Below are 27,760 nucleotides of genomic sequence, written 5' to 3' on the forward strand. Positions count from 1 at the left end.
CCATATGAGGAGCATAGCTCCGAAGAAGACTGTATTTCGGGCTCAGAAGCTGAAGACGGGGAAATTATGAAATCGAAAAGTCGCAGAAGCGATTGTGCCAAATTTAGGAGTATCTGATGACGAATCGGACTGTGAGAGATTCGATCCGTTGGACAAGGAGTCCGAACTATTTATGACTGGCAGTATGGCAAGGTATGTGCAGAAGTATTTTAGTACTTACGTGAGTCAAAGTTGCTTGAAAGAAAAGGTTCTTGGTGTTTCACCCGTCCCTTCAAACACCATACTTTCGCCTCCTTCAATCGATGAGTTCATTGAAGACTTGATAGGAAATCGCCAGGCTTGGCGATTCATGAAACTGCATGATAACAGTTTGAAATTCCTTCAAAAGAAAGTAGCTCTAATAATGGGCCCTCTTGCCAAAATGTGGCAAGAAATCGATGGAGCGAATCACGGGAAAGAAACATCAGAGATGTCCATTACAGATGTATTGAATCTAATTGAACGAACAGTGCTCTTGGTGGGACAAGTAAATGTGGCATGCCTTTACGAAAGGAGAATAAATTTCATGGCCAAAATTCTGAAAGGCATGAAGCAAGCTAAACAAACTTTGTCGCATAATCAAAGCATGTTAACTGAGTCCGGAGAGGCCCTTTTCGGGGACAACTTTTATAATGTCCTTGACAAGAAAAGCAAGAACAGGAAAAGAGCCAGGGAAATGGCAAAAGAAATGGGTCTTGAGACGAAGAGTAGGCGAGTAGACAAGACGACCTTTCAGACCGGTCCTTCCGGTTACCAACAAAGTCAGACGGGTGGATCTGGTAGGGGCCGGGCCGTACATTCTATGCTAGAATCCCTCCAAGTCTCTATTCACGATCTAGCAAGTCTGATAGGGACTCTGAACGCGACTGCAGAAGCAGTAATCCCGGCGTCCCTTTATGTCAGGGAACTAAAAATGTTCAAAACAAAGAGTTTATTGAAAACGACACCATACCGGTCGCTTATAACACTAACGCCCGGATGAAATGGTGGTACACTTAAAAAAGTGGAAGGGAAATGCATAATATCCCCAAACCCAGATTTAATTATAGAAAGCGATGCTTCATCAAAACAGGGTTGGGGAGCAGTAGATGTGGCTCAAAACATCAGAATGGGAGGTCCTTGGGATGAAACAGAAAAGGCTTTGCATATAAATGCTCTAGAATTAAAAGCCGTAGAATTCGGTTTAAAGTCCTTAACAAAAGACAAACCGACATTCATGTTCATTTAAAAATGGACAATGTGTTCGCTGTAGCGCATATAAACAGAATGGGAGGGACACGATCCCCAATTTTACTAAAAATAAGTCGCGAGATATGGGAATATTGCCTACAAAGGGGAATAACTCTAACAGCCGAATACATTCCGGGGGTTCTAAACGAAATTGCGGACTGGGAAAGTCGTCACACAGGAAGTTCAAACAATTGGACTCTGAACAGGGCAATATTTCAACAGATCAACAAAATAATGGGTCCGTTGAAATTAGATCTGTTCGCAGATCGCCTGAACGCACAATTGGACAATTATGTCAGCGGGAGACCAGATCCATTTGCGATCCAAACAGATGCGTTTCAAGTGAACAGGTCGAACAAGAACCCATATGCTTTTCCCCCGTTCTGCTTGATAGCTCGTAACGTTGTCTAGCGAAAGTGAACAAAGAACGCTCGAATCTAGTTATCATAACTCCAGCTTGGCAGTCATAAGCGTTTTACCCAATGCTATTGAAAATGTCAATATCAGCACCAATACTGCTCCCTCCAATGAGAGATTTATTGACAAACCCACAGAGCGGGACCCACCCACTAATAGAAAACAAAACCTTAAAACTAGTGGCGTGGAAAGTTTCCGGACTGAGCGAAAAGCAATGGGACTTTCGGAAGACGCTTCCAAACTTTTTGTTAGCGGACGGAGGAAAGGCACCCAATCCTCTTACAACAGCTGCTGGCGACACTGGGATCGCTGGTGTTGTGAACGGGACCTGGATCCCTTTCAGGCCCCTGTGGAATCTATAGCAAACTTTATTGCATATTTGTTTAATTCTGGCTACGAGTATAGCACGTTAAATCTTTACAGGTCAGCTATTTCGGCATTTCACAAAAATGTGTCTCCCGAAAAAATAGGCAAACATCAGTTGATTAAGCAGGTCATGGCGGGGTTTTTCAACGAACGCGCCCCTCTTCCAAGATACACAAAAACTTGGGACGTAGATATAGTCTTAAAATTTATAAGTTCTATGGGGTCGAATAAAGATTTGAGTTTGAAAGAATTGACATTGAAATTGACCATGCTTTTAGCTCTTACTTCAGCGAGTAGGTCGCCGGACATTCAGAAACTGGATATGAATTATATGAATGTTCGTACAAATGAAATTATTTTTACAATGGTAAAACTTACAAAGACTAGAAAGACTGGTTCACAACCATACTAAATAACATTTAGCTCCTTCCCGGAGAATGACGATCTTAATGTCGTTCAATGTATCTGACTACATTGATAAAACCGTGAGTCTTCGTCCTAATGAGTGTAATCAATTGATCATTAGTTTTATTAAACCTCACAAACCTGTCAAATCATGCACAATTGCGCATTTGTAAAAACGTATGCTAGGATCTGCAGGCATAGATACTGACATTTTCAAACCACATTCAACTCGGGGTGCGAGTACATCAAAAGCAAACAAGTTCGGAGTTTCAATAAAACAAATTATGAATATAGCAAACTGGCGATCTAGGGGAACGTTTGAAAAATTCTACCACAAACCACTAGAAACAGAGATTGAAGCAGGTAGCTTCCAATCAACGGTCCTTAAACTGTGATTATACAGAAACCCAAAAAAGGAAAACTTAAAGCAGTGTAAAAATGTTTATAACAAAACAAAACAAACAAAACAAACAAAACAATTTGATAAATCTATTTGTATATAGTGTAATATAGTGTATATATATACATAAATAATTAAACAACTTTGAACATACATTATTAAACCAGAATTATTAAACCAGAAATAAAATTTTCAAAGTGCACGAAGTGCACGCAATGAAATTAAGATTTTATGATCAAACTTAAGTAAGGTATGGGTCCCCACCCACCCGACCGCTTTATTTGGGCTTGTGTATTTACGTATATTCATTAAGATTTATAATCTTATTTCCGTTGTTTTGCAGTACATCTTTCAAAAAGGATTAACGGATGAAGACAAGAGAGATTGTTGTCAGTTAATATAAAAAAGAAGACGAAAAAGACGGTTTATAGAACTTTTATTTCGTGGGGACAGTTAGCATGCAGAGACAATTTTTGATTTCGTTATTATAATTTTGTGGAAAAGACCACATTTGTTATATACAACTGGAAGTAATAAAATGATTGATTAAGAAGTTCTTTTTGAAATGGCATTTTAATTGATGGAAAAGGGTACTTTTGTCAATGAGATAACTCCATCGTTACTTTTGCATACTGAGGAAATTAGGCAATGTTTTAAAGCAACTCAAACACACAAAAAAAAAAAAAAATAAAAAAAATGATGAATTCAAATCTTTCCATATTCAGCCTCGTTAAGAAGGATGCATCATGGAAATTTTCCCATGAGGCATAGCTTTGAAGGGCTCTATATGGGGATTCAGGAAGAATACATTATTAAACCTTACTTAAGTTTGATCATAAAATCTTAATTTCATTGCGTGCACATAAAATTTTCAATTTTGTGTACACTTAACCTACACAAGGCCTACATTGACTATCGACTGCATGTAGACAAAACATGATTTATACTACATGTAAACATTGAGTTTTATCAATGGGAACGTAATTGTGTTTTGTTTACGCGTGAGGTACACTAACAAAACACCGAGTTTAGGTCAATGTGAACACGGCCTAAAATAATAAAATTCATGATTAAACACAATGAAAAAAGGCAAACAAGCTTTTTTTGGTAACTTTTATTGGAGAGTAAATAAGTCAGTAACATATATTTGAGCTGTGGTCTTTTTCTCACCCTACCATTTTTGATCACAAGTCATACTGATGGAATTATAAAATACATATCTAATGAATCTTTTTCATCTTTATCACTGTTTTTCGTGTATGTTTATATCAATTTACCTAAAACTAAATTTTTGAATCCTCAATTTTTTTTAAGGAATATTGTTAGTTGCTTATGTACATGTTGTGGTGTTGTAAGAACTGTTTTTGAATATTAATGCTTCGCAAAGTTTTTGAAATCTGTTTTTGTTCGTAACTTTTACCTGATTTGTGATGATTGGGTATGAATTGTTATTAATCAAGCATTATCAATATAATTTTACGGGAGATCTCCTCTACCCCGAGCACTTAAATTTCTTGATTTCTTTTTAAAATACTTCCACATGTGAACTTTATTGGCGACCCCAGACATCGTTTCCCACAGCCGTTTGGTGCAGGTCTGTTACATCTTCTCCTTTTTGTGCATCTGTTTATTGTTACATAACTAGACCATCCACCATTAACACAATTCTGCCATTTCTGAAGATTCACTTCCGGTAGAGATGAACAACTTTTCTCGGAGTTACTACAAGAATAATATGAGATTTGTCATTGATGCTACTGAGCCATTACTGACTCATTACTGAGTTATGATTAAATATCAATTCTGTTAAAAACAAAGATTACATTGTTACTTATAAAGGGTTTGAAATAACCTTGTGTGTGAGTGTTAAACTTATATTCTTCACTGATTTGCACGTTCTTTTTATGACCATTTCGGTTATAAGTTCGCAAGAAAAGTATAATTATTGTAATAAAACTAATGACAAAAGAGACGACATATACCAAATCAATATTCAAAGTCGTATAAGGCAGCAACCATTTGATTTTCTGGGGGGGGGGGCTATGGTTTTTTTTTTCTGTGCAAACTTTTTTTCCGCCTTCGGCGAAGAACAATCTATTTTTTTAGCGACAAACCGAAGACAATTTTTTTCTTTCAATTTTAGCATTACATATAGTGGCAGCTGAGGGTGAAACAAACATTTTTTTTTACTCGGGGTCCAAAACAAATTATTTTTTTCACCAAAACCTGGAAACAAACTTTTTTTTCCAAAAAAAAAAACATAGCCCCCCCCCCCCCCCCCCCCAGAAAATCAAATGGTTGCTGCCTGAGTCGAAAACGAACTGACATTGTCATGGTTAAAAAAATCGAATAACCATAAAAAGACAAACATCAGTAGCAAAACAAGAGAGAAAACCAAGACTGAGCGACACTAGCAACACGAAAAACCGAGTGGCTTCAGGTGCTCCTAAAGGGTTATCATATCCTGCTTCACAGGTGACACCCTGCTACTACTATATAAAACAATACGTTGATAAGTTATGTCAAGTAATTATTGCATTAGCGGATTGCGTGGTAAGTGTCTCTTATTTGACCCAAATACATCACCCAATTTGTAAAACATCGGTCAATTTTGAAAAAAATGTAATTTGATCGAATTTGAGGCCAAAATCGGTCCTTACCTACTCCTTTGCCAAAATATCCCATAACCTATTTTTACCTTCAATGATAATTATTGTAATTATTGTGGTACCGACGTTAGCAGCCCATTGATTTTGTCACCTAAATCGATAAGTTCTTTTGCTATTATCTTACCTGGCAGAAGTCTTCCTGAAAACGTCAGAAGGAATGCTGTTGATGTTAGTATTTTCGCAAATGATTCTAGCCATAGTTGCCTTCTTAATTTCTGTCAGCTGTGCTGGAGTAAACTTTACGTCAGTATTACTTTCGTAAAAAAATCGATCACCAAACTTCAAGGCACGGAATTGTAATCCTATCATACAGGCAAACGTTGGTCCGACTTTCCCTCCAGGTATTGGGGTTTCTGATACACCACCGGTAAATAGGTCGATGTCCCATGGGGAACTAATGAAAACAATAAACATATACATTGTGGTAAGTAACACATTGAAAATAAAACTATGTCTCTTGCACAATAGATATGTCTGATTCTTAATTTCTCCCATGTCTGTCTTTGAAATTGCGCATTTTGGCAGTTTTAGTTTCAGGACAACCAAATAATGAAACATTTAAATGAAAATGATGATAACAGTATTTATTTTTGAAAGTTTACAAATAAGCACTGATACATTTATATAAATATGATTGGAAATATGAAATTACGACATACCTGTAAATGTTTTTAAGTGCCAGCGCTTCGACTGTAGAATGATGCTCTAAACCTCCTGACACACCAGCTGTAAAATCATCAGCGGGTGTTAAATCACAGACCATTCTCCAAACGTTATAACTAGCCAGTCCGTGATCTCTTCCTCGTTGTACATTAATGGCTGCAAGGTCACCTCCAAAACCATGTGTTCTCTCAAAAAGCCTTTCTGTAAGTTCCTTGGTAATTTTTCTGTCGACTTTTTGAGAAAATTCTTCATAAAGGCCTCTTGTTATAGAACTTACACCCCCATTTGCATCATACAGCTTATTTGGTCGAAGAAATTCATTACGAAGTAGCGGGCTTTGATTAGAATGTGATGGGCCGTTATAGGCTAATCTCTGCCTGACCATGCTATGTCCAAATCTGAAGGCTGCGGCGGAGAAACCATTCCTAATCTGGGGTTTAGTCGCTTGATCATATCCAGTAAAATACCCGGAGGCTCTTGGTTTCAACTCGAAATCTATCATTTGTTGGTTACCAAGGATATGAGGTAAGTATTCATTATAGGTCACGTGTTGTATCATGGCACCAATAATCTTTCTGGCCTCTTGGTACGCCCTTTCATCATTCCACCCATGATTCAATTGTGTTAGTCTGTCGGCTATGCGATTGTGTTCTTTCATCCAAATTGTTTGTAATGCCATTAAAGCTGGTTGTTGATTGAATCTTGGATCTCCTATCAAGCAAACAAATAGAGTTATTGCAGTGCAGGTATAGATTTAGATATAAATGAAGGTAAGTCGATACTATACATACGATTCCTTTAAACTGCAGGTACTCAACAGATTTTGTATTTGTAAATTCAGAATATTTTTTTTTTATTTGTTTATTTGTTTAATCGAAATTCAATTGTTATGTTTTCCTACACGTCATTTTAACCTTCAATTGTGTTAACCCTCTTACTGCGGGAAGGACATATGTGTCCTCCCCTGGCTTACTGCGGGAAGGACATATATGTCCTTTGTGTAAAAAAAAATGATTATTTTGTCCCTTTCGTAATATTTCTGAGAAAAAAACCCACCTTTCCTTCAATTATTGAATACATTTTATATATTTTATTCATCATGTGGTTATTTTTTTTGTTGTTGTTTTCTTTTTACCTATCTTTTTCATAAAACGTCACCATTACTACATATATTATTTGACGTCATTCGACGTCGTAATTGATTTGACGGCATGAAAGCGCTATCAAATTTTAGAATGAACAATGTTTATGCCTTTATTGATAAGATAAAAAAGAATCCTAGTATGCTACAGAAGGAAAAAACCCAACATCAACACATGATCATTAAGCAATCAAACAAAAATATTTGCTAATTGGTTTTAGTTCTTGTACCCAACAATAAATAAATCTTTATACAAATGTCCCTAACTCTTTTAGATTTGGAGGGACACATATATACTAAGTCTTGAACTTGATGCTTTCCCTGGTTTTCTTACTTCTTTAAAAACAAATTAATAAAACAGCGAAAAAGTCTACGTTGTTATTTAATAGATAAATAAGTCTACAATTAATTTACTGACACGAATTGTAAAATTGGCATAAAATATCATTCTGCATTTTAATGTTTTTTATGCATTATTAGCTATTATAAACTTTAGTTTATGTGCAAAAATGGATAGATACTATGGAGTTATTGAACACCCGTTGGGAGCAGGAATCAGCCAAATAATGAGAAAAGCCTTTAGCCAGTCAGCTAAAGAAGGCCTCGACATGAAAAAATGTAAAACTAACATGAAAACTAACGGCATAATTTATAAAATTCAGTTTATGAAAAACATATGTGACATACATGAAGCAACGACAACCACTGAATTAAAGGCTCCTGACTTGGGACGTAAACAAAAGAGTGTGCTATCTTTATTTTTCCGGTCATTTTTTGTTTGACGAGTGTTGTAACCTTTTGAAATATTTGCTGCTGAAAACTTATGTCTAACTTAATCTATTTTGAGTTATAGTTTTTTATATCCTGCCTTTTAACCTTTCAGAACAAGTGATCTTATTATACATATAATTTTTATAACGCGTGGATTGTGATGACTCGAAGTTACACCACTATACCAATAGAAGATCAGAGTTTCACATTTTAACGGCAAATTTTGAAATTCCTTTACATTTATTCAATGAAGTAACACCTTACGATGTTTAAATTTGAGACCAGAAAACATGTTTAAAACTCATATAATGATATATCATGCTGATACTGAATACGGTGCTTTAAACAAAAATCTATGTTTTCCTTAGTGTACTTTACGTGCTATATAAGTTGGAAAAGGGGGGGGGGGGGGGGGGGCAAAAATCGAAAGATGTAATAAAATATCTTTTCTAAATATGTGTAAATATTAGATTGACGTACGCATATAAATTCGGAAGGGCCCTCTAATTATTTATTCTATAAATATATACATATTGATGTTTACAAATAGTACAAATATATCATTTAACAATAGTAATCAAAGAAACTAATTGGTATGAGTGCCAATGAGACAACTCTCAATATCGTAAGTTTTAATCCTACACTTAGGACCACTCTTACGATTAAATCTTAAGTCTTATCTTAAGACCACTCTTAAGATATAAATACCTTAGCAACGTACTTTCGTTTCATCGAAGAATGCACAGCGGTATCTCCCTATGTAAACAAAACGGGACGATGTTGATAACCTCCCCTTCATGAGACAACATTCAATGACAATCTGTTATGAAATATTGTCTTAATACTCACAAAATATAACCAAAATATAATCTCTCTTTAACAGGACAAAATTAATTAGGTCTTTCCACTTTTCGTGGAAAGACCTTTTGTTTTTCTTCTGATTATTTTTTTTTCTTCTGCCGTCTGAGATGCTTTTTTGTCTTACAACATATCGAATGGATTTTTTGGCCAATGATGTTGTACAGTAATAGGGGTTTCAAAACTCACCCTGTGTGACCGAACACTTATTCTTATAGGAGTTATCTCCTCACGTTCCCTTTTTCTTGTTATCACTATATCTCTAAAACCGTAAAAGATTTTTGCAAACTGTTTTCACCAAATTGTTCGTCTACTCTTGAGAATGATTTAGTTTTATTTGACTTCAGTGATCGGAAGACATCTTATGGGAGTTATTTCTTTTTGAAAATTTAAGATAGGCGATTTGTTGGATCAATTCATACGTTATAAGTCGTAGAGGCCTACAGTCTTTTGATATGAAGTCCTTGGTCCATTTGAAGGAAATTGAGGTCAAGGTCAAAGGTCAAGGTCATGTTCTAAATTTTAAATTTTGCTTGTTATCGTTATACCACAGAAACTGTGACAGTAAATGATATGATGTGTTTGCCAAATAACTGGTTACAATAAGGCGCAACTTCAACCTATTTCAGTCAAAGTGTTCTGGTTAACCCTTATAGGAATTTTCTCCCCTTATGTATTTCAAATCAGTATTTCTCCACAACCATACAAGTGACTGACTTCCGGTCTTCCGTTTTGTGTTCACTGAACTATGACCTTGAAATTGAGATCAAGGTTGAATTTTGCTTGTTATTGTTATTCAAAAGAAACTGTTACAGTAAATGATATGATTTGTTTGCCAAATTGCTGTTTATAGAAAGGCGCAACTTCAATCTATTTCAGTCAAAGTGTTTTGGTTAACCCTTATAGGAGTTTTCTCCCCTTATGTATTTCAAATCAGTTATGTATTTCTCCACAACCATACAAATGATTGACCTGGGGTCTTTTGATTTGAGATCACTGACCTATGACCTTGAAATTGAGGTCAAGGTCAAATGTCAGTTTGACATTCTAGATTTTGACCTTTGATAAAAATTATTTCAAGTCTTCTGTATATACCTATTAGTCTTATTTTTTATATCAATTTGAAGAACCAAATAACATCAACAAGGAGTGACATTTTCTAACATCGTTTTTTAAATTTCATTCTTATTAACGAGGTGGAAAGACCTTCGATTGTTCTCTGAAGAATTGTTTTTTAATATATTCATAGTATTCTTCTGTGAAATATTGTCTCAATTCACACAAAATATAACCTCCCTTTAACATGTTTAACAGGACAAAATTTCATAGTATGCATCTGTGAAATATTGTCTCAATTCACACAAATATAACCCCCCTTTAACAAGAAACTATTCCATAGCATTCATCTATGAAATATTGTCTGTATACAGACAAAATTTCACTTTGAAAATCTGTCCTTCTCTGGACATTTTTCTATAGACGAGGACAATATTTCATGATACATATTTATGAAATATTGTCTTGTGGTACAAAATTTCATAGGACAATATTTTGTTTACAGAGGCAGTGATGCTGTTGTTGGACAATTATAATGTATTTAATTCATAATTTAACTTTTTTATAAAGTTTTTGACTGTTTTAGTTATTAATTTGCATTTGTATATTTGCCTTACATAAAACTATTGTCGGAAGTATATGATAAAGCGATTAATACATGGCCTTTTCCATATCAGCCTGGGTATCATCCCTCGACCCATATCAGAACCTCGACTCCGTCTCGGGCTGATATGGGGGTCTCTGGATGATACTCAGGCTGATATGGAAAAGGCCATGTATTAATCTCTATTTTTATCATACACTTCATGCCTCATACAATGCTTTTTGCATATGTGTAACGACCGGAAGAAAACAAGCCGTATTTACACATTCGGTCTGATAACCCCGTATTAGCCCAATGACGTCACTATATGGGCTGATATGGCCGTATCGGCTCGAGCAGAAAATCCATATCAGCTTCCGGTGTTAATCTTCTTAATTAAAAAAGTATATGATACAGAGATAAATACATGGCCTTTTCCATATATTTTAAAGCTTTTAAAACAAGACAAGAGTAGAACTGAAAGTAACCAAGGTGCTAATGATCAAAAAGCAGTTCATATATACTCTCCTGTTGAAATATATGATAAATCGTATAATACATGGCAAAATCCGTATCATATGCAATATCATCCCGAGATACCAATATCAGCACGAGGGCCTTTATGCGTTGTTTATAGCGATGATATTGGTCGAGGGTGATACGGATTTTGCCATGTGTTATACGCTGTATCATATATTTCAACAGGAGAGTATATATGAACTGCTTTTTTATCATTATCACCTTGGTTACCTTCAGTTCTACTTTTGTCTTGTTTTAAAAGCTTTAAAAGAACTGAATGCTCAATAACTCATCCGAAGCACATTGGTTACCTTACAATTTGCGTGCTGTTGTTTAAAAATATTTTGTTTCTTTTATTTTTTTTGTGTGTTTCGTATGGCATTTCAATGAATTTTTTTTTTTTATAGTTGCATTTCGTGTGCCAGAAAATATGAAACTCGACGTTTTCGACGTCATTCAATAAATTGCGTCACGCCAGCCGAATGACCGTATCGTTTATTTAGGACCCATTTTGAGGGAAAATATTTCGTGTTAAAAGCTTGCATAAATTAAAACGGACGTAATGTAAAAATGAAGAAAATAAATAAGTAGGGGTGTGATAAAGGGTGTGATAAATGGTAGGGGTGTGGTAAAGGGTATGATACAGGGTGTTATAAAGGGTGCGCATCAATGTTGCGCAATATAAATTAAACAGCAGGCTATTTATCAGATATTCAAAACTACTGTATTTACGACAAAATATATGATAAAATTGCATATCACGGCTTTGTGACGTCAAATACGTTGATACGGCTGAAATTTAACCCGTACATATTAGCGACGTCATAATGTATGAGCCGACTTTGATAGGTTTGACCCGAACTTATCAAGTCATCTTTCGGTTGCTGGCGAAACAAAGAAAAAATTGTTTATGTCATGCAATCGTGATACGCAAAAGATTATCAGGTTGTCTGTATATTGATATTGTAAAATATGAGCTGCTCGAAACAATATTAATATGATAGCGTTTTGAACTCATTCTGTGCGCTCACTCGACAAAAAGCTTCTTATTGTGACTCGCAGCTCATATTTTACAACAGATACAGTTAAGTCGGCCTGATATCTTAACTTACATCTAGAAATTGATAATGAGGGTCGGTTGAAAACAAAACTTTACGACAAAAGAGATGATTTCAGCTTTCCAATTGTGAACTTTCCATTTCTAAGTAGCAACATTCTGCACCTGCATACGGTGTATATATCGCCTAATTGATACGATATTCCAGTGCTTGCATTTCCTATCATGATTTCCTTGATAGAGGGTTGCTGCTCACAAGGAAACTATTACACCAAGAGTTCCAGTTCCAAATGGTGAAGTTGAAATCATCCCTTCGTAAATTTTACGGACGCCATCACGAGTTGGTTGACAAATGATATCGGATATGTTCCTTACGTCATAACTACAAACCCCTTCCCTTTCATGAACTTGACCTACCGAATTAGACTATTTACCGGATTTGTAATCACATAAGCCACACGACGAGTGTCACATGTGGAGCAGGATCTGCTTACCCTTCCGGAGCACCTGAGATCACCCCTAGTTTTTGGTGGGGTTTGTGTTGTTTTATTCTGTAGTTTTCTATGTTTTGTCATGTGTACTTTTGTTTTTTCTGTTTGGCTTTTTCATTTTTAGCCATGGCGTTGTCAGTTTATTTTCGATTTATGAGTTTGACTGTCCCTCCGGTATCTTTCGTCCCTCTTTTACAATGTCAATATACAGACATCATGATAAACGGTACATACTATTATCATACCTCCTTTACATTTCCAGAAATATGATTGGTTAAAAGCGACCTCGTGGAGACCGTGTATATTCAATATTAGGTTAGTAGGGAGGCGGGACTTATTTCAATACACGGTTAGTAGTGGATTTACGACTTAGGCACTGTTTGATTATTTAAAAGTATTGAAAGTTCTGTTTAATATTGATATATGAAGGATGTTGATAATAGATATTTATCGTTTACATTAGTTTTTTTTAGTGCAGATCAATTGAAGAAGGTTCTTAAAATTGAACACTTGAACACTTTAATACAGAAATAAGAAGATGTGTTATGATAGCAAATAAGACAACTTTAGTCTAAATTCAACAAATAAAGATAGTCGGTAAGATAAATTAGTTACATAGTGTGCTAGTAACCTAATATGATATATACAGGGTCAGTAAATACCATATGGGGTGAGAGCGAACCCATATGGAATTTACTGACCCTGTATATATCATATTAGGTCACTAACACACTATGTAACTAATGGTATCTAACGATTCTGAATTTGGAGAAATGTTAATATATGTTACATACCTGCTTTGAAACACTTAATATTTGGATTTCCTGGTGGTAATCTACATGATGAAGCATTTGGTATGTCCTTAGGTAGTAACTGGTTATTGGTAGATTCCAATCGACCTGAATGGTAAAAATATATGTACCGGTAATCAAAAGAATTTTATTTAAAAAAAAGTATATTCCAGATATGATTATTTTTTGATAATAATACTTCTTCTAATCATGGTAGGTGAAAGAAATAGTCTATTCAAGATTTTTTTTTATTTAAAAAAACATATAATTACCCTGCAGAATTTCAATCATTACAATCGACGTTGGGCCCACATTTTGTTTTCCAACCAATTAAATTACTATCTGCAATGAATTCATCTTTATTTTATGATATACACTTTCAATTAACTTTTATATTTCATAGGTTTTGAGAAAACTCTGAAAGGTAATCACGAAACATAACTTCTTATGCATTACAGGGGTAGTTAATTATTACTTACCACCAGACAATTGACGGAGACTGTTGGCAGTAACTTTATTAGAACCATAAACAGCAGAACCATCCAGAAAGTGGGTATTCATGTTTAACTGCTGTCTTTCTCCTGAAATAAAAGGACGACATTTTACCCATACATCATCGTACCTTTCCTTGAAGAACACTAATTCTTGATGGAGCTTGTGTTACGTAGTCTAGTTTTCGATACAGTGGTTTGTTTACGATTTGTCTTTTACTCGTGTTATGCCATGTCCGTTTCCCTTCAACTTATTAGTATTGAATCTTTCTTGTTATCTTCCGTCAATATTTTATAATGAATAACATAATTTTAGACCTTTATGGTTAGCCGATTCGGATATTATTGAGTACACTTTAAATTCATATGTTTTTTTATTTGCATTAGTTTGTCCTTGTGTTGCTGTCTCCCTAATGTAACAGCATGTCACCTTTATCTATTTCATAGTGATAAGCGTTATAAAAAAAGGTAAAATGACAAAAAATACCGAACTCCGAGGAAAATTTAAGACGGAAAGTCCCTAATTAAATGACACTATCAAAAGCTCGACATAATCAACGAATTGATAACAAATGTCATATTAGTCATTTTATTATGCAAAAATGGTGGACTAGTCCAAGGACACAGTTATCGTCCTTTGGTTTTCGTTGTCTACGAATATAGTCCCTAGTGTAAACAGTGTACAACTTACATGTTTTATTTGATACACTTTCCCAATTTATTTCTTGATATTAAATGCATGAAATATTAAGTAGGGGGATGTAATTACATGTTAAAAAAATTTGGGTGCTGAATCTTTATGTTAAGTAGTGATTTGGTCCAGTTCAAAAAGGTCTAATTTTACCAAGTCTGAAGCTGTCAAACTGAATTTTACACCCCCTTAACACAGAATTGTCAATATTTTGAGTTAGAGCTGGTAGAAGTTTCTATAATTTTGATATTATTTGTCTCACTGGTAGTACACTACACTGTAAAAATCTTTTTGAGAAAGAGCAGGTGTGATTTTTTTAATTTGAATTTATTGTCTAAAAGAAATGCACTACGAAATAACTGTGTTCTCGGGCCACCTGGTTCTATTCTTTAACTTAAAGTGATTTCAAAACGTGTCGGCTTACTATGCAAAATTGTTATGATACGAATGATCACAGATTGTATCAAACATTTCAAAAGAAAAGTTACATGGTGCACTAATATGAACGTTTATGTACAAGTACGATTGTATTTCATTATATAGATAGTATGTGAACTAACTTAAATTGGATTAAAAAAAAAGTCTTGAATTAAAGGTCAAAGGTTTGTATGAGTATTTTAGGGTTTCATAATTGCAAGTTGAAGTTTTACACATCAACAGCCAACAGTTCAACAACACGTATCGGTAAATGTTGTGATTTTTTTAAACGAAAAGATATGGATTGACCACAATAGAAATCTATGGAGTAATGTTTGACAATTCAGCCTAAGCGGCGAAGGCCTTTTGGAAGGAGTTTGGTGGGTATCCGAAGCTTTCAGCGAGAGAAACAATGGCCTGTTATTTCATTTAAAGAATTTTAATTTAAAGATGTAGTGCAAATTATCATTCTTCATGTTCATCAACAAGCAAATCCCCCACCTCCCCCCCAAAAAAAATCAGCAAACCACATTGCATTGAAAGTCTGATACTGAAATGAAAATTATGAACAATCTCAGGTCTGTTTTATGTTCCGTGACACTTCAACTAATAATCAAAACTGGATTTTCCCTCACTGTACGAATAGTACATAAGTTTCTTTGTCATCAAAGTTACATAACGGGGTCTGTTATATGCTTGATTGATTTATTGTTGGTGATTTACGCCAATTTCTGCACTATTTAGCTTTATTAAAAGAATCAAATTTTAAAACGAGACAATTAATTTCTAAATTAAGGGTTAGTGACCTTAACCTAGAAGTTGAAATGGGAAGATATAAAAATGTACCCAGAGATCAAAGGTTATGTAAACTTTGTAATAAAATTGATGATGAATACCATTTTTTTCTATATTGCAAACTAAACTAAGCTTTAAGAGATTGCTTATTTTTAAAGATTAATAACATAAATCCTGATTTTACAAATTATCAACCACTTTTAAAGCTAAAACAACTTTTAAATCCTAAATCTGAACTTTTGACAGAAATTGGTGACTTTATAAAGCAATCTTTAGAATTGCGAAAATGAGGTCCATGTCCATCAAAGGTTACATTAATTACCATTTATAACTATGTTTTTTTATGTTTATATTTGTAATTCTTCACTGTCTGCATTAAATGTTGTATTTGTGTTTGCTTGACCCATATGGGTGGATTTTGCAAATAAAATTATTATTATTATTATTATTATTATTATTATTATTATTATATCGTGGTGGTCCTTTTTTTTTATTGCTGAAGGAAGCCATCCATTCAATCGTTTAACGAACGACATCAATGATTTGGTTGACATCTTATGACATATCTGTTTCAGAGATGACCACGCATATGATAAACTTATCGTAAATACAATCACTTCCTCTATTGAACGATTGTGATTTATTTTTGTTCTTTTTAGTTTCTATGCTCTTCAGTGATTGTATTATATTTTGATTTTCAAGTTTTTCGATTGCAAGAATCATTATATGATGAAAAATTAGTTGTCAAAATGATCATCTGGTGCAGATAAATTTGAATCGTTAATATTATGCAGAATATGAATGTGATGCATCAACGTTTATTTAGCGAAAAAACAAAACGAGTGTCAATTATGGAACAGAAACGATACATACCCTTCTCAAGCACCTGAATTTATTCCCAGTGTTTGTAGGTTTTGTATTGCTGTTTTTTTTAGTTTTCCATGTTGGAATATGTCACTGTTTTTTGGTTGTTTTTTTTTCTCTTTTTCATCAGGTATTGCCTGACTTTAATGTGCATTATTTTGTATTGCCATTCGGCATATTCTTTCTGGTTTTACTTCTAATACACCATTTTCTACATAGGAAAATGTCTGTTTCTAGTCAGGAATATGACAGTTGTTATCAAATCGTTTGATGTGTATAACCCTATGTTTTTGCCATTTGATAAGTGACTTTCCTTTTTGAATTTTCCTCGTAGTTCAGTATTTTTGTTATTTTACTTTTTCGCATATGTTTTTTTTTGTAAGCGCTACCTTCCACGATTCGCTATACACACGAGACTGCTATCAAAATGTCCTAACAATACAGATTATCTGCTTCATACTTACCAAGTGAGCAGTCCAACTTCGTTGTTTCGAGTGCTCTTACAAAGTTCATACAAGTTCTGTTAAAGCTGCCGTAAAATGGATCATTTGATGGCAGTGGAATTGGGAAACAGTTACGTCTGATAGAAACAAAGGTACAGATCAGATGGAGTAAGATATATACAAAATCTGTCTATGCTTTCAACTATTAAAAAGAAAGGGTGAGATTTATTTAAGCCAAATAAAACACTTATAATCATAGGTTATTAAAACTTAAAAAGACATCCCTTTCTTAAAAACAGAAGATTTGAATTTATCTTACCTCCTATACATTTCTAGGAATATGATTGGTTAAGAGCGTCCGCGTGGAGACCGTGTATATTCCATATTAGGTAAGTAGGGATAAATAAAGGCAACAGTAGTATACCGCTGTTTGAATTTCATAAATCGATAGAGAAAAAACAAATCCGGGTAACAAACTAAAACTGAGGGAAACGTATCAAATATAAGAGAACTACGACACAACAGAATCACAGCATTTAAATTAAGGAGGCGGGGCTTATGTCAATTCACGGTTAGTAGTGGAGTTACGACTTTGGCACTATTTGATTATTTAACTGTATTGAAAGGTTTTTTTGTGAAGATCAATGGAAGTAGTTTTTAAAATTGAACACTTGAACACTTTAATATGAAAATTAGAAGATGTGAATAACTCTAGTCTAATTAACAAATAGAGATAGTTGGTAAGATAAATTCGTTACATAGTGTGCTAGTGACTTAATACGATATATACAGGGTCAGTAAATATCGTATTAGGTCACTAACACAATATGTAACTAAAAGAGGGGCGAAAGATACCAGAGGGACAGTCAAACTCATAAATCAACAATAAACTGACAACGTCATGGCTAAAAATGAAAAGGACAAACAGACAAACAATAGTACACATGACACAACATAGAAAACTAAAGAATAAACAACACGAACCCCACCAAAAACTAGGGGTGATCTCAGGTGCTCCGATCGATAGTTAATTTTGACGATGTCAATGAGTACTCGAACACTCAAGAGTTTTACTCGACTAATCGTTTTCCTTGTAGAACAATGTCTCTTTTTTCAGACGATTGATTTAATTTTGAACGCTTATCTAAAAAGTAATTGCTTGTTATTATTTTTTTTCCATTTAGGGGAATGTCCTAATACAAGCTTTCATAAAGTTTGAAATAATGTTATTCATGCTAAAGTCAGGACAGTAGATACAAAGCAAATGGTTACCCATGATTATTTACAACACTGATCCAATTTCGTTACGACACAAATAAAAATACTAACTATGTTTCTAGAAAAAACTTCAACACGACAACACCACTTTTTTAAGATTTAAAGAACAGTTTAATAAATGATTCCAATGCCAAAGTATCTCCTATAAATCATTGTAAGACCATGATATGACATTAAAATTAATAAATGGAAACGAACATCATCTTTTTCTTCAAATTTTGTGATGTTCATTGACTATATTAAGAAAATTGAAACAAAATAGCACTATGCGTCAACATTATCTATCATGAATTGATGTTTATAAATACTCATTCATATACATGTACGTACGTGTTGGGGGATCGACAACAGTTCAGATTAGACATATACTGTCCTGAAATGGAGAAGAAAGAATGATAAATTGCATATGTTTGTATATACAGTGAATTTTAAACATTTCTGGCGTTTTGTGAACTGATGAAATATTTGAAGATTTTGTTTACACATATGTCTCCCCAAAAAGAGTTGTGGTTTGTGAATCAGTTGTATTTTTTACAAAGTGCAACCTATAGCGGCGTGTCCATTTTTGAAAGAAACAATATCTATTGGAGTTTTATCGACTGCATATTTTCTTAAAAAAAAGAAACATCCTCTACGAAGGCTTTATCGACAACGTGTCCTTAGTGAAAGACACATTTTCTATAACAGCTTCGTCGACTAAGGGTCTTTTGAGAAAGAAGCGTTTCCTATCACGGATTTCTCAGCGAAATATCTTTGAGAAAGAACGAGTACTAGTCGCAATTTCGCCATCTATATGTTTTTATAAAAAGATTCTATTGACTACGTGACCTTTGAGAAATAAAGATTATCTAACGCGTCTTTGTCATCAGCATTTCATTTTCAAAAGACGTATAGGAGGATTAGTACAAGGAAATACGGTTAAATAATACCACACTTAACACGAATATTGGCCACGTGATCAAGACAGAAGACTAAATAGAGTCTTGCAGTTACCGGTAAATACAGTTAGCTCTTCGTTACATTACCTTTGGACAAAGCATTCATCTGTATATCGTGACTGACAAATTGTCCAAACTCCATACTGAAATGGCTCAAATCGTTCATCTGAGTTGTTGAGTCGCTGACGGTGTGAACGTTAACACTGATGTCTCTGGCTAGAGGGAGGGGGTCACCAAAAACGTCGGTTGCTCTTGGATCATCCAACCCTAAAACAATTGACATTACATGGTATAGAATAACCTGTACTTGATCAAATTAAAAATATAAACGCCGTAAAAATGCACGAATGGCTTTCATTAAAACGAGTAGGTATTGTAAGTGGGTTGATCATTATTTGTGTTTTACGACCAGGGACATTTAGACTGCAAGCTTTAACTAGAGGCTCTAAAGAGCCTGTGTCGCTCACCTTGGTCTATGTGCATATTAAACAAAGGACACAAATGGATTCATGACAAAATTGTATTTTGGTGATGGTGATGTGTTTGAAGTTCTTACTTTACTGAACTTTCTTGCTTCTTACAATTAAATCTATAATGAACTTTGCCCATTAGTAACAGAGAAAAATATTTGGTAAAAATTTACATAAATTTACCAAATTAATGAAAATTGTTAAAAATTGACTATAAAGGGCAATAACTCCTTAAGGGGTCAATTGACCATTTAGGTCATGTTGACTTATTTGTAGATCTTACTTTGATGAACATTATCGCTGTTTACAGTTTATCGCTATCTATAATAGTATTCAAGATAATAACCAAAAACAGCAAAATTTCTTTAAAAATTACCAATTGGAGGGCAGCAACCCAACAACCGGTTGTCCAATTCATTTGAATATTTCAGGGCAGATATATATTGACTTGATTAACAATTTAACTCCTTGTCAGATTTCCTCTAAATGATTTGGTTTCCGAGTTATAAGCAAAAAACTACACTTTACCCCTGTTCTATTTTTAGCCGTGGTGGCCATCTTGGTTGGATGGCCAGGTCATCGGACACATTTTTCAAACAAGGTACCTCAAAGATGATTGTGGCCAAGTTTGAATTAATTTGGCCCAGTAGTTTCAGAGGAGAAGATTTTTGTAAAAGATAACTAAGATTTACGAAAAATGGTTAAAAATTTACTATAAAGGGCAATAACTCCTAAAGGGTCAACTGACCATTTCGGTCATGTTGACTTATTTGTAAATCTTACTTTGATGAACATTATTGCTCTTTACAGTTTATCTCTATCTATAATAATATTCAAGATAATAACCAAAAACAGCAAAATTTCCTCAAAATTACCAATTCAGGGACAGCAACCCAATAACGGATTGACCGATTCATCTGAAAATTTCAGGGCAGATAGATCTTGACCTGATAAACATTTTTACCCCATGTCAGATTTCCTCTAAATGCTTTAGTTTTTGAGTTATAAGCCAAAAACTGCATTTTACCCCTATGTTCTATTTTTAGCCGTGGTGGCCATCTTGGTTAGTTGGCCGGGTCACCGGACACATTTTTTAAACTAGATACCCCAATGATGATTGTGGCCAAGTTTGGTTTAATTTGGCCCAGTAGTTTCAGAGGAGAAGATTTTTCTAAAAGATAACTAAGATTTACGAAAAATGGTTAAAAATTGACTATAAAGGGCAATAACTCCTAAAGGGGTCAACTGACCATTTGGGTCAGGTTGACTTATTTGTAAATCTTACTTTGCTGAACATTATTGCTGTTTACAGTTTATCTCTATCTATAATAATATTCAAGATAATAACCAAAAACAGTAAAATTTCCTTAAAATTACCAATTCAGGGGCAGCAACCCAACAACGGGTCGTCCGATTCATCTGAAAATTTCAGGGCAGATAGATCTTGACCTGATGAACAATTTTACCCCATGTCAGATTTGCTCTAAATGCTTTGGTTTTTGAGTTATAAGCCAAAAACTGCATTTTACCCCTATGTTCTATTTTTAGCCATGGCGGCCATCTTGGTTGGTTGACCGGGTCACCAGACACATTTTTTAAACTAGATACCCCAATGATGATTGTGGTCAAGTTTGGTTAAATTTGGCCAAGTAGTTTCAGAGGAGAAGATTTTTGTAAAAGTTAACGACGCCAGACGACGGACGACAGACGACGGACGACGGACGCCGGACGCCAAGTGCTGAGAAAAGCTCACTTGGCCCTTTGGGCCAGGTGAGCTAAAAAGGGGATATTATTGGATAGGGTCTTAACAACATGACCTATATAAGAGTTATTGCAATATTAATTAACACAGAAATAGCGTAAATCATTCTTAACTAAGTATTTTATTGATTTTTCTTCTTGAAATATAGAATTGAGTAAAATTGTTCATCATCACCATCATCACCATCATAATGTTGAAATCAAAACGAAGATTAAAATGTTCGAGAAAGTTTGTTGGTTATAAGTTTTTTTTTAAATTGATATGATTTATTCGTGCATTTGATATGACTTTCGTAAGATGGATTTGCATGATATTATTTTTTTCTACAACACATTATATACTAACCATCCTCATAAAAAGCAGGTATAAACCTTTCAAAAGGTGTATGGGACTTCCCCCATAATGGGTTAGCTACGTTATTACATGAACCATCAGGTGTTCTATATTGGGAAGCTTGGTTACACAGTCCTGCTGTAAACTCACATCCTGCCTGTGTCTGTATGGTGTTCAGAAAGCTATTCGAGACTCTCTCCAGGACACTTACACGCTGGCTTTTCTCAATGTTCAACCTTAATTAAATTTAATTAAAAATATAAATGTAACGTCCAACTATTTATGGTTTCCATGGGTAGTGGTTGTTAGAAACTTATTGCATGTTAAAATGTTTGTTAAAGTAACCTCCTCATGAATTAAAATATTTCAATCATAAAAATTAATTTTAAGACATCTATTAAAAATTCGATCTCTTGTATAGTGTTGTCTTGCAAATCCTCATCAACCGCTAGAATTGTATTAAAAAGATTAATTAAACATTATATAAAAAAAGAAGAAGATGTGGTATGATTGCCAGTGCGACAACTCTCCAAATGAGACCAAAATGACAGAAATTAACAACTATAGGTCACCGTACGGCATTCAACAATGAGCCAAGCCCATACTGCATAGTCAGCTATAAAAGGCCCCGAAATGACAATGTAAAACAATGCAAACGTGGAAACTAACGGCCTAATTTATGAACAAAAAATGAAAAACAAATATATAACACATAAACAACTATAGGCATTACAGACTCCTGACTTGAGACAGGTACATACATAGAGCATGTGGTGGGGTTAAACATGTTAGGGGAACTCCAACCCTCGCCTAACCTCAGACAGTGGTGTAACAGTACAACATAAGAACGAACTAAAAATAAGTTTATTTTGCAGTACTTAACATTGGTACAGAGAAATTATCAATACGAGTTTCAGTGCAGTTTTCAATGTTCATACTGTCGCATTTTACCATTAATACAACCAATTACTTTTACATGTTACTTTATCAATTTTCCAACTTTCGAAATTATTTTCATATAAAGTAAATAATTTAAACTTGTCTATTCGGGTACTTTATGTTATTCAGGTCTCAGATATGGTATGTAATGTGATACTAGTATTTCCGTCTTAGAGTTTACATTCCCTGAGCCGACAACGAAGATAATATAGACTCTAAGACGGGAATGTCGCATTGTATACCCTGTCTGCACATTCAAGCTTAGTCCATCTACGCATGTTAGTAGTAAAATCCTTAGTGTTTTGAATGAATTTAGCATCTACGTCTACGCGTTTCATCAAGACTGATAAGAAAACAGTTGGATGGCTACATTACATGTGTTCGATTATTTACTTGTGCATAGAAATGAGGGCTGTTTTTGGAGAAGAAAGATTCGAAACAAAAGCAAGTTTATAACATCACATTTTATAAAAAACCTAGAGTTAAAAGCAGCAAGTTCGATTACTTTTAATATTTACCGATTTTTAACTTAAAAAATTGGGTTCTTTACATTTTGAATATGAAAGTAAAAGGTTTACATAAAAATATCGGCAGACATGTTGTTGTTACATGAAAGCAGCAATATTAGTTCATGGGAAATTAAATGCATTTACGTCATATAGATGAATGTGTCGATTTTAAAGCAAATAGATTTTGTTTGCATCGTCATCATTCTTTTTTTAGGATATAATCAATAAACAAAACTTACTTCTTCATTGCATTCTTTGCAGTTTCTATCATGACCCGGGCAGATTCACTGATCTTGATGGCTTCAGGACTAGTCAATAAATGAGGACCAAATCCTTCTGTTTGACTGTTTGGTGTATCAAAATCTAATTGAAAAAAAAGTTTTAACATATATTCATTATCTTTATAACGTCATCCAATACATCAGTAATTATAAATCGCCCCATCTAAGAAAAGTTTCAATTCACTCAGACCTGAGCAATCATCTTCTAAGATCATAATTAAGAAACCCCACGATGGTTATTATTTTAACCAATGAGCTAAGAAAGGATTGAATTGCCAAAAATAAGAGAAAACATATATAAGTTCATTACTTGGCATTTTTTGTTCAGTCAGTTCATCGTTCTTGACTTTAGCTGTGGCTGTTTTCAGTGCCGTTTCCATGTCTTTCGTTGTGGGTGCTTTTGGGGATATTTTAGCTGGTATTCCGCCGCCAGGTTTCGGGGCAACATTCTGTATGTCAATCTCTGGCTTTGTTTTTCCTGGTGTTTTCGATGGTTTGTTTATTTGCATCAATGTGCCTTTCATTAGAGTGTTTAAATTGGATATCTGAATACATTCTGTTGGTCCAAGGATGGATAAAATTACTAATGATGCAAACACTTCCTTCCTAAAACATTCAAAAATTAATCTGTATTTATAATTATTGAACCTGAAGGAAATACTGGTAAGTTAAACATAAGGATAGATAGCTTTAGATAGACTAATTATGTAAAGACGGAATAAAATTTTGATATTATTAAATTAATTACTGTTAATATAAAAGGTATTTATTTCCGTGGGTTCCAATTTTCGTGGATAGAGAAAAAAAAGTATTTACGTGAATATTTGATTTCGTTGATGTCCCAAAGTGTGCACGTATAACCCAAAATAAATTTGAATATCGTTGGACAAATAAGATCTTGGTTAACCTTTATCCACAAAAATAGGTACCCCCTAATTATGTGTTATTTAAACAAAAATCATATGCAACTGATACGTACCATGCTTTAAACTGGTTAAAAAAAAATAATTAAGAAAATTGCAGAGTATTAGAAATTTTTGAGGATTTAAAAAAAAACACAATGAAAATGATTTAAAGTTAAGCATTAATAAATCTATTTTAACATATAGCATATAAAACCAGTATTTTGTTTTAGAAGAATACATTTTTTTTTTTGAAAAAAAATTGTCTTACCACATTTTGTAAAAGATGAAGAACCTTTCGATTTGTATCAATCATACTGTGTTTTATATAGTGTTCACCAGGATGACATTATGACCGTACCAAATTGTACGATCTCTGATCTCAGGAGATATACATGTTGTGTCAGTCATATAGTCCACTTCCTCATGGGGAAACACTTTCCAATCTTTACATCTTTCGATGTTGATTGGATACATATCTGAAAGAAAACTCAAGGGAGTAACAAAGTGTGGATGGATCCTGGTTCAATTTCAAATTGTATTCAGCAGTTTCCATTCAATTAAATTCAAAGTTTTATTATTCAGTAACACCCACATAAACACAAGCTCCAGCGACACAATCGAACAAGCAATGAGTCAGCAGTCAAATTATTTTTAAAAATTACGTTAAGGATCTTCGACAGGTCTAATAGACAATATTTCAATGTATCCCTGCTATTTGTTTGTTTGTTTTTTTTTTTTTGTTTTTTTTTTTTTTTTGTTGTTGTTTTTTTTGTGAAACGTAAAAAGTAAACAATACAGTTTATTATTTTCTATAATTAATTATGTTTACGACTGGGATATTTCAGGTACACCACCTAAAGTAACAGATAATGTTTACATACAAATATTTATTATTTAAACACTGACATAAGATACATAAAATGCTACAGGCATTTTGAAAAATGACTGAATTTTATGGAAATTTATATATGTCTACACTTGACAGGCATTACAAAAAAATGACTTAAAATACAGTTTTGTAAAAATGTTTGGGACCGTATGCATACAGCTTTGGTTAAGACTTTCCTTAGTTAAGGAAATTCCTGCATTTTTATCTAAGTGGCAAGCATAAAACATCTGGTTCCATGTCATCGAAGGTGTCTTAGGACTAAGATATGTCCTAAGATCATCGTAGGATACTTGTTTTGCTCTTAGTCTTGTTATCGAAAGATCTTATCTTAGGATATGTCCTAGATTTGGTCAAAACTTTAGGACTACTAATAAGCTGTCTTATGATAGTCTTAAGACCATTTTAACTTTTATGATAATTTTATGATACCCTAGCATATATCATGGCATGCACTAGTAAAACAAAAAAGTAAATTTCGGAGGGGGAGGGGGTGGAAATGATAAAACAAATTTCAAATTATAAAGAAATGTATTCGAGTATTCGACAAGTCATAATAATATGTTGATCAATTGGTTTGTGAAATCATACCCCCACCCGACACGTGATTCGTATGTTTTAACTTTTCAGCTCCACGAAGCTGTTCTATTTAAACTGTTTCAAACAAATTATTTACTAGTATGTCCTGAGTTTTTATATTTAGATTACACGAGATTCCTCTTTGAACTACAAAAATCTAAACAGTTTGGCACTTTAAGTTCGTCTCATCTAATTATTTATTACTAAACATATACGTTACCGTATATGAATGTGTACACAATTTAACGGTATAAATTGTATCTATTTTAAATGACATTTACTTCTTTATTTTCTTCCTTTTATTCGATTAAAATATTTTGAAACTTTCATTTATATTATTATATAAGATTTAAGTTTTAAGCATAAAATGTGTGCAAACCTAATGTAGCATACAGAAAGCTTACTAATTTTGTATATCCTTGTTAAATTAATTGCATCATTATATGTCAACGAGAAAATTGTACTTGGGACTACGATAGGACATGTTTGTTAAGATTATCTTAGGATAGCTTCGATGTATAGTCTGAGACCTATCATAAGACAGTCCTAAGACTATCCTATAGTTTGTCCTAAGACATATCTTAGGACAAATCTTAGGACACTTTCGATGATACGGCCCCTGAAACTTAGTGCTCTTTAGAACAATTTTCGTTGGTTTAAGTTACGCCCACAAAATGTAAGTGAAATGCATCAAGGAAGAATGTTAAGGTAACGCCTCCTATCATCCTTAATTATAAAGTACCTTGAATTAAAAGTAAAATCCGTAAAAATATGCGATTTGGCAGAAAAAAAGGAAGTGATTAGTAAATAATAATTTCAGTGATATTTTGTTTCTTTATAACTAGATATAAACGACCATTTCAATTTTAGTATTGAACAATATCAGAGATACCAGTGATCGTTGTAGACATGTACATCCTACCATTTTGTCTCATTATCACAGTGCTGTGTATTTTAAATTAAATGATAACATTAGACGCAAGATTGTTTAGATTTGTAATTTTTTTTACATTGCCTGGTATCGAATGTCGGTGTGAGGGACACTATAAAATATCTGTAGGCAGACACAACCTTTATTTTATAGAAAGGGGGAGCATGGGATTTTACATTAAGTAGTTCAATAAAGAAGACAAATAAAATTGAATCTAAAAGGTCATTTATATAATTACTGTCAATAGAATTTTTTTATGAAGAGTCCTTCTCGATACATATTTTTAATGTTGTTTTTTTTTTAAATTCCGAGATCTATCTAAAATACAGTTTTAAGTCATTTTTAGTCATTCATGACTTGGTAAAGTAGTCAAAATTACGCGAAGAAGCCCCCTTTTAATTGTTTTAGAAAGGAATTGATTAAAAGCATTTTTTCAAATGGAAGTAATAAAACAAAATAAAACACAAAAAAAATAAATAATAAAAAAAAACACCTTGATTTTGTAGTGCTAGAGTTGAAAAGTATGCTCCAAATATATATATAAAAAGATGTGGTATGATTGCCAATGAGATAACTCTCCACAAGAGACCAAATGACACAGAAATTAACAACTATAGGTCACCGTACGGCCTTCAACAATGAGCAATGCCCATATCACATAGTCAGTTATAAAAGGGCCGAAACAGTGGCAGTGTAATTTAACAATTCAAACGAGATAAACTAATGGCCTAATTTATATATTTTTAATAAATTGAATTTTCAGAAATACTAGATGTATGCACTTTCGTGTTG

The 27,760-nt window shown here is 33.8% G+C and overlaps 1 protein-coding gene across 1 annotated transcript; it reads right to left on the reverse strand.

Moving 5' to 3' along the window:
• Positions 1–3,953: 3,953 nt before the first annotated feature.
• LOC143058359 (salivary peroxidase/catechol oxidase-like) lies at positions 3,954–24,964 on the reverse strand. Its single transcript, XM_076231862.1, has 12 exons — positions 24,841–24,964; positions 23,978–24,273; positions 23,626–23,749; positions 21,951–22,174; positions 19,461–19,640; positions 18,766–18,808; positions 17,179–17,294; positions 13,936–14,037; positions 13,460–13,564; positions 6,186–6,900; positions 5,651–5,920; positions 3,954–4,579 (listed from the first exon to the last, which is right to left on the reverse strand). The coding sequence occupies exons 1-12, from the start codon at positions 24,843–24,845 to the stop codon at positions 4,363–4,365; spliced, it is 2,397 nt and encodes a 798-aa protein (XP_076087977.1). The 5' UTR covers positions 24,846–24,964; the 3' UTR covers positions 3,954–4,362.
• Between the last annotated feature and the right edge of the window lie 2,796 nt (positions 24,965–27,760).

The sequence above is a fragment of the Mytilus galloprovincialis genome, chromosome 14 (genome assembly GCF_965363235.1).
Source record: "Mytilus galloprovincialis chromosome 14, xbMytGall1.hap1.1, whole genome shotgun sequence".
Taxonomy (NCBI): Eukaryota; Metazoa; Mollusca; class Bivalvia; order Mytilida; family Mytilidae; genus Mytilus; species Mytilus galloprovincialis.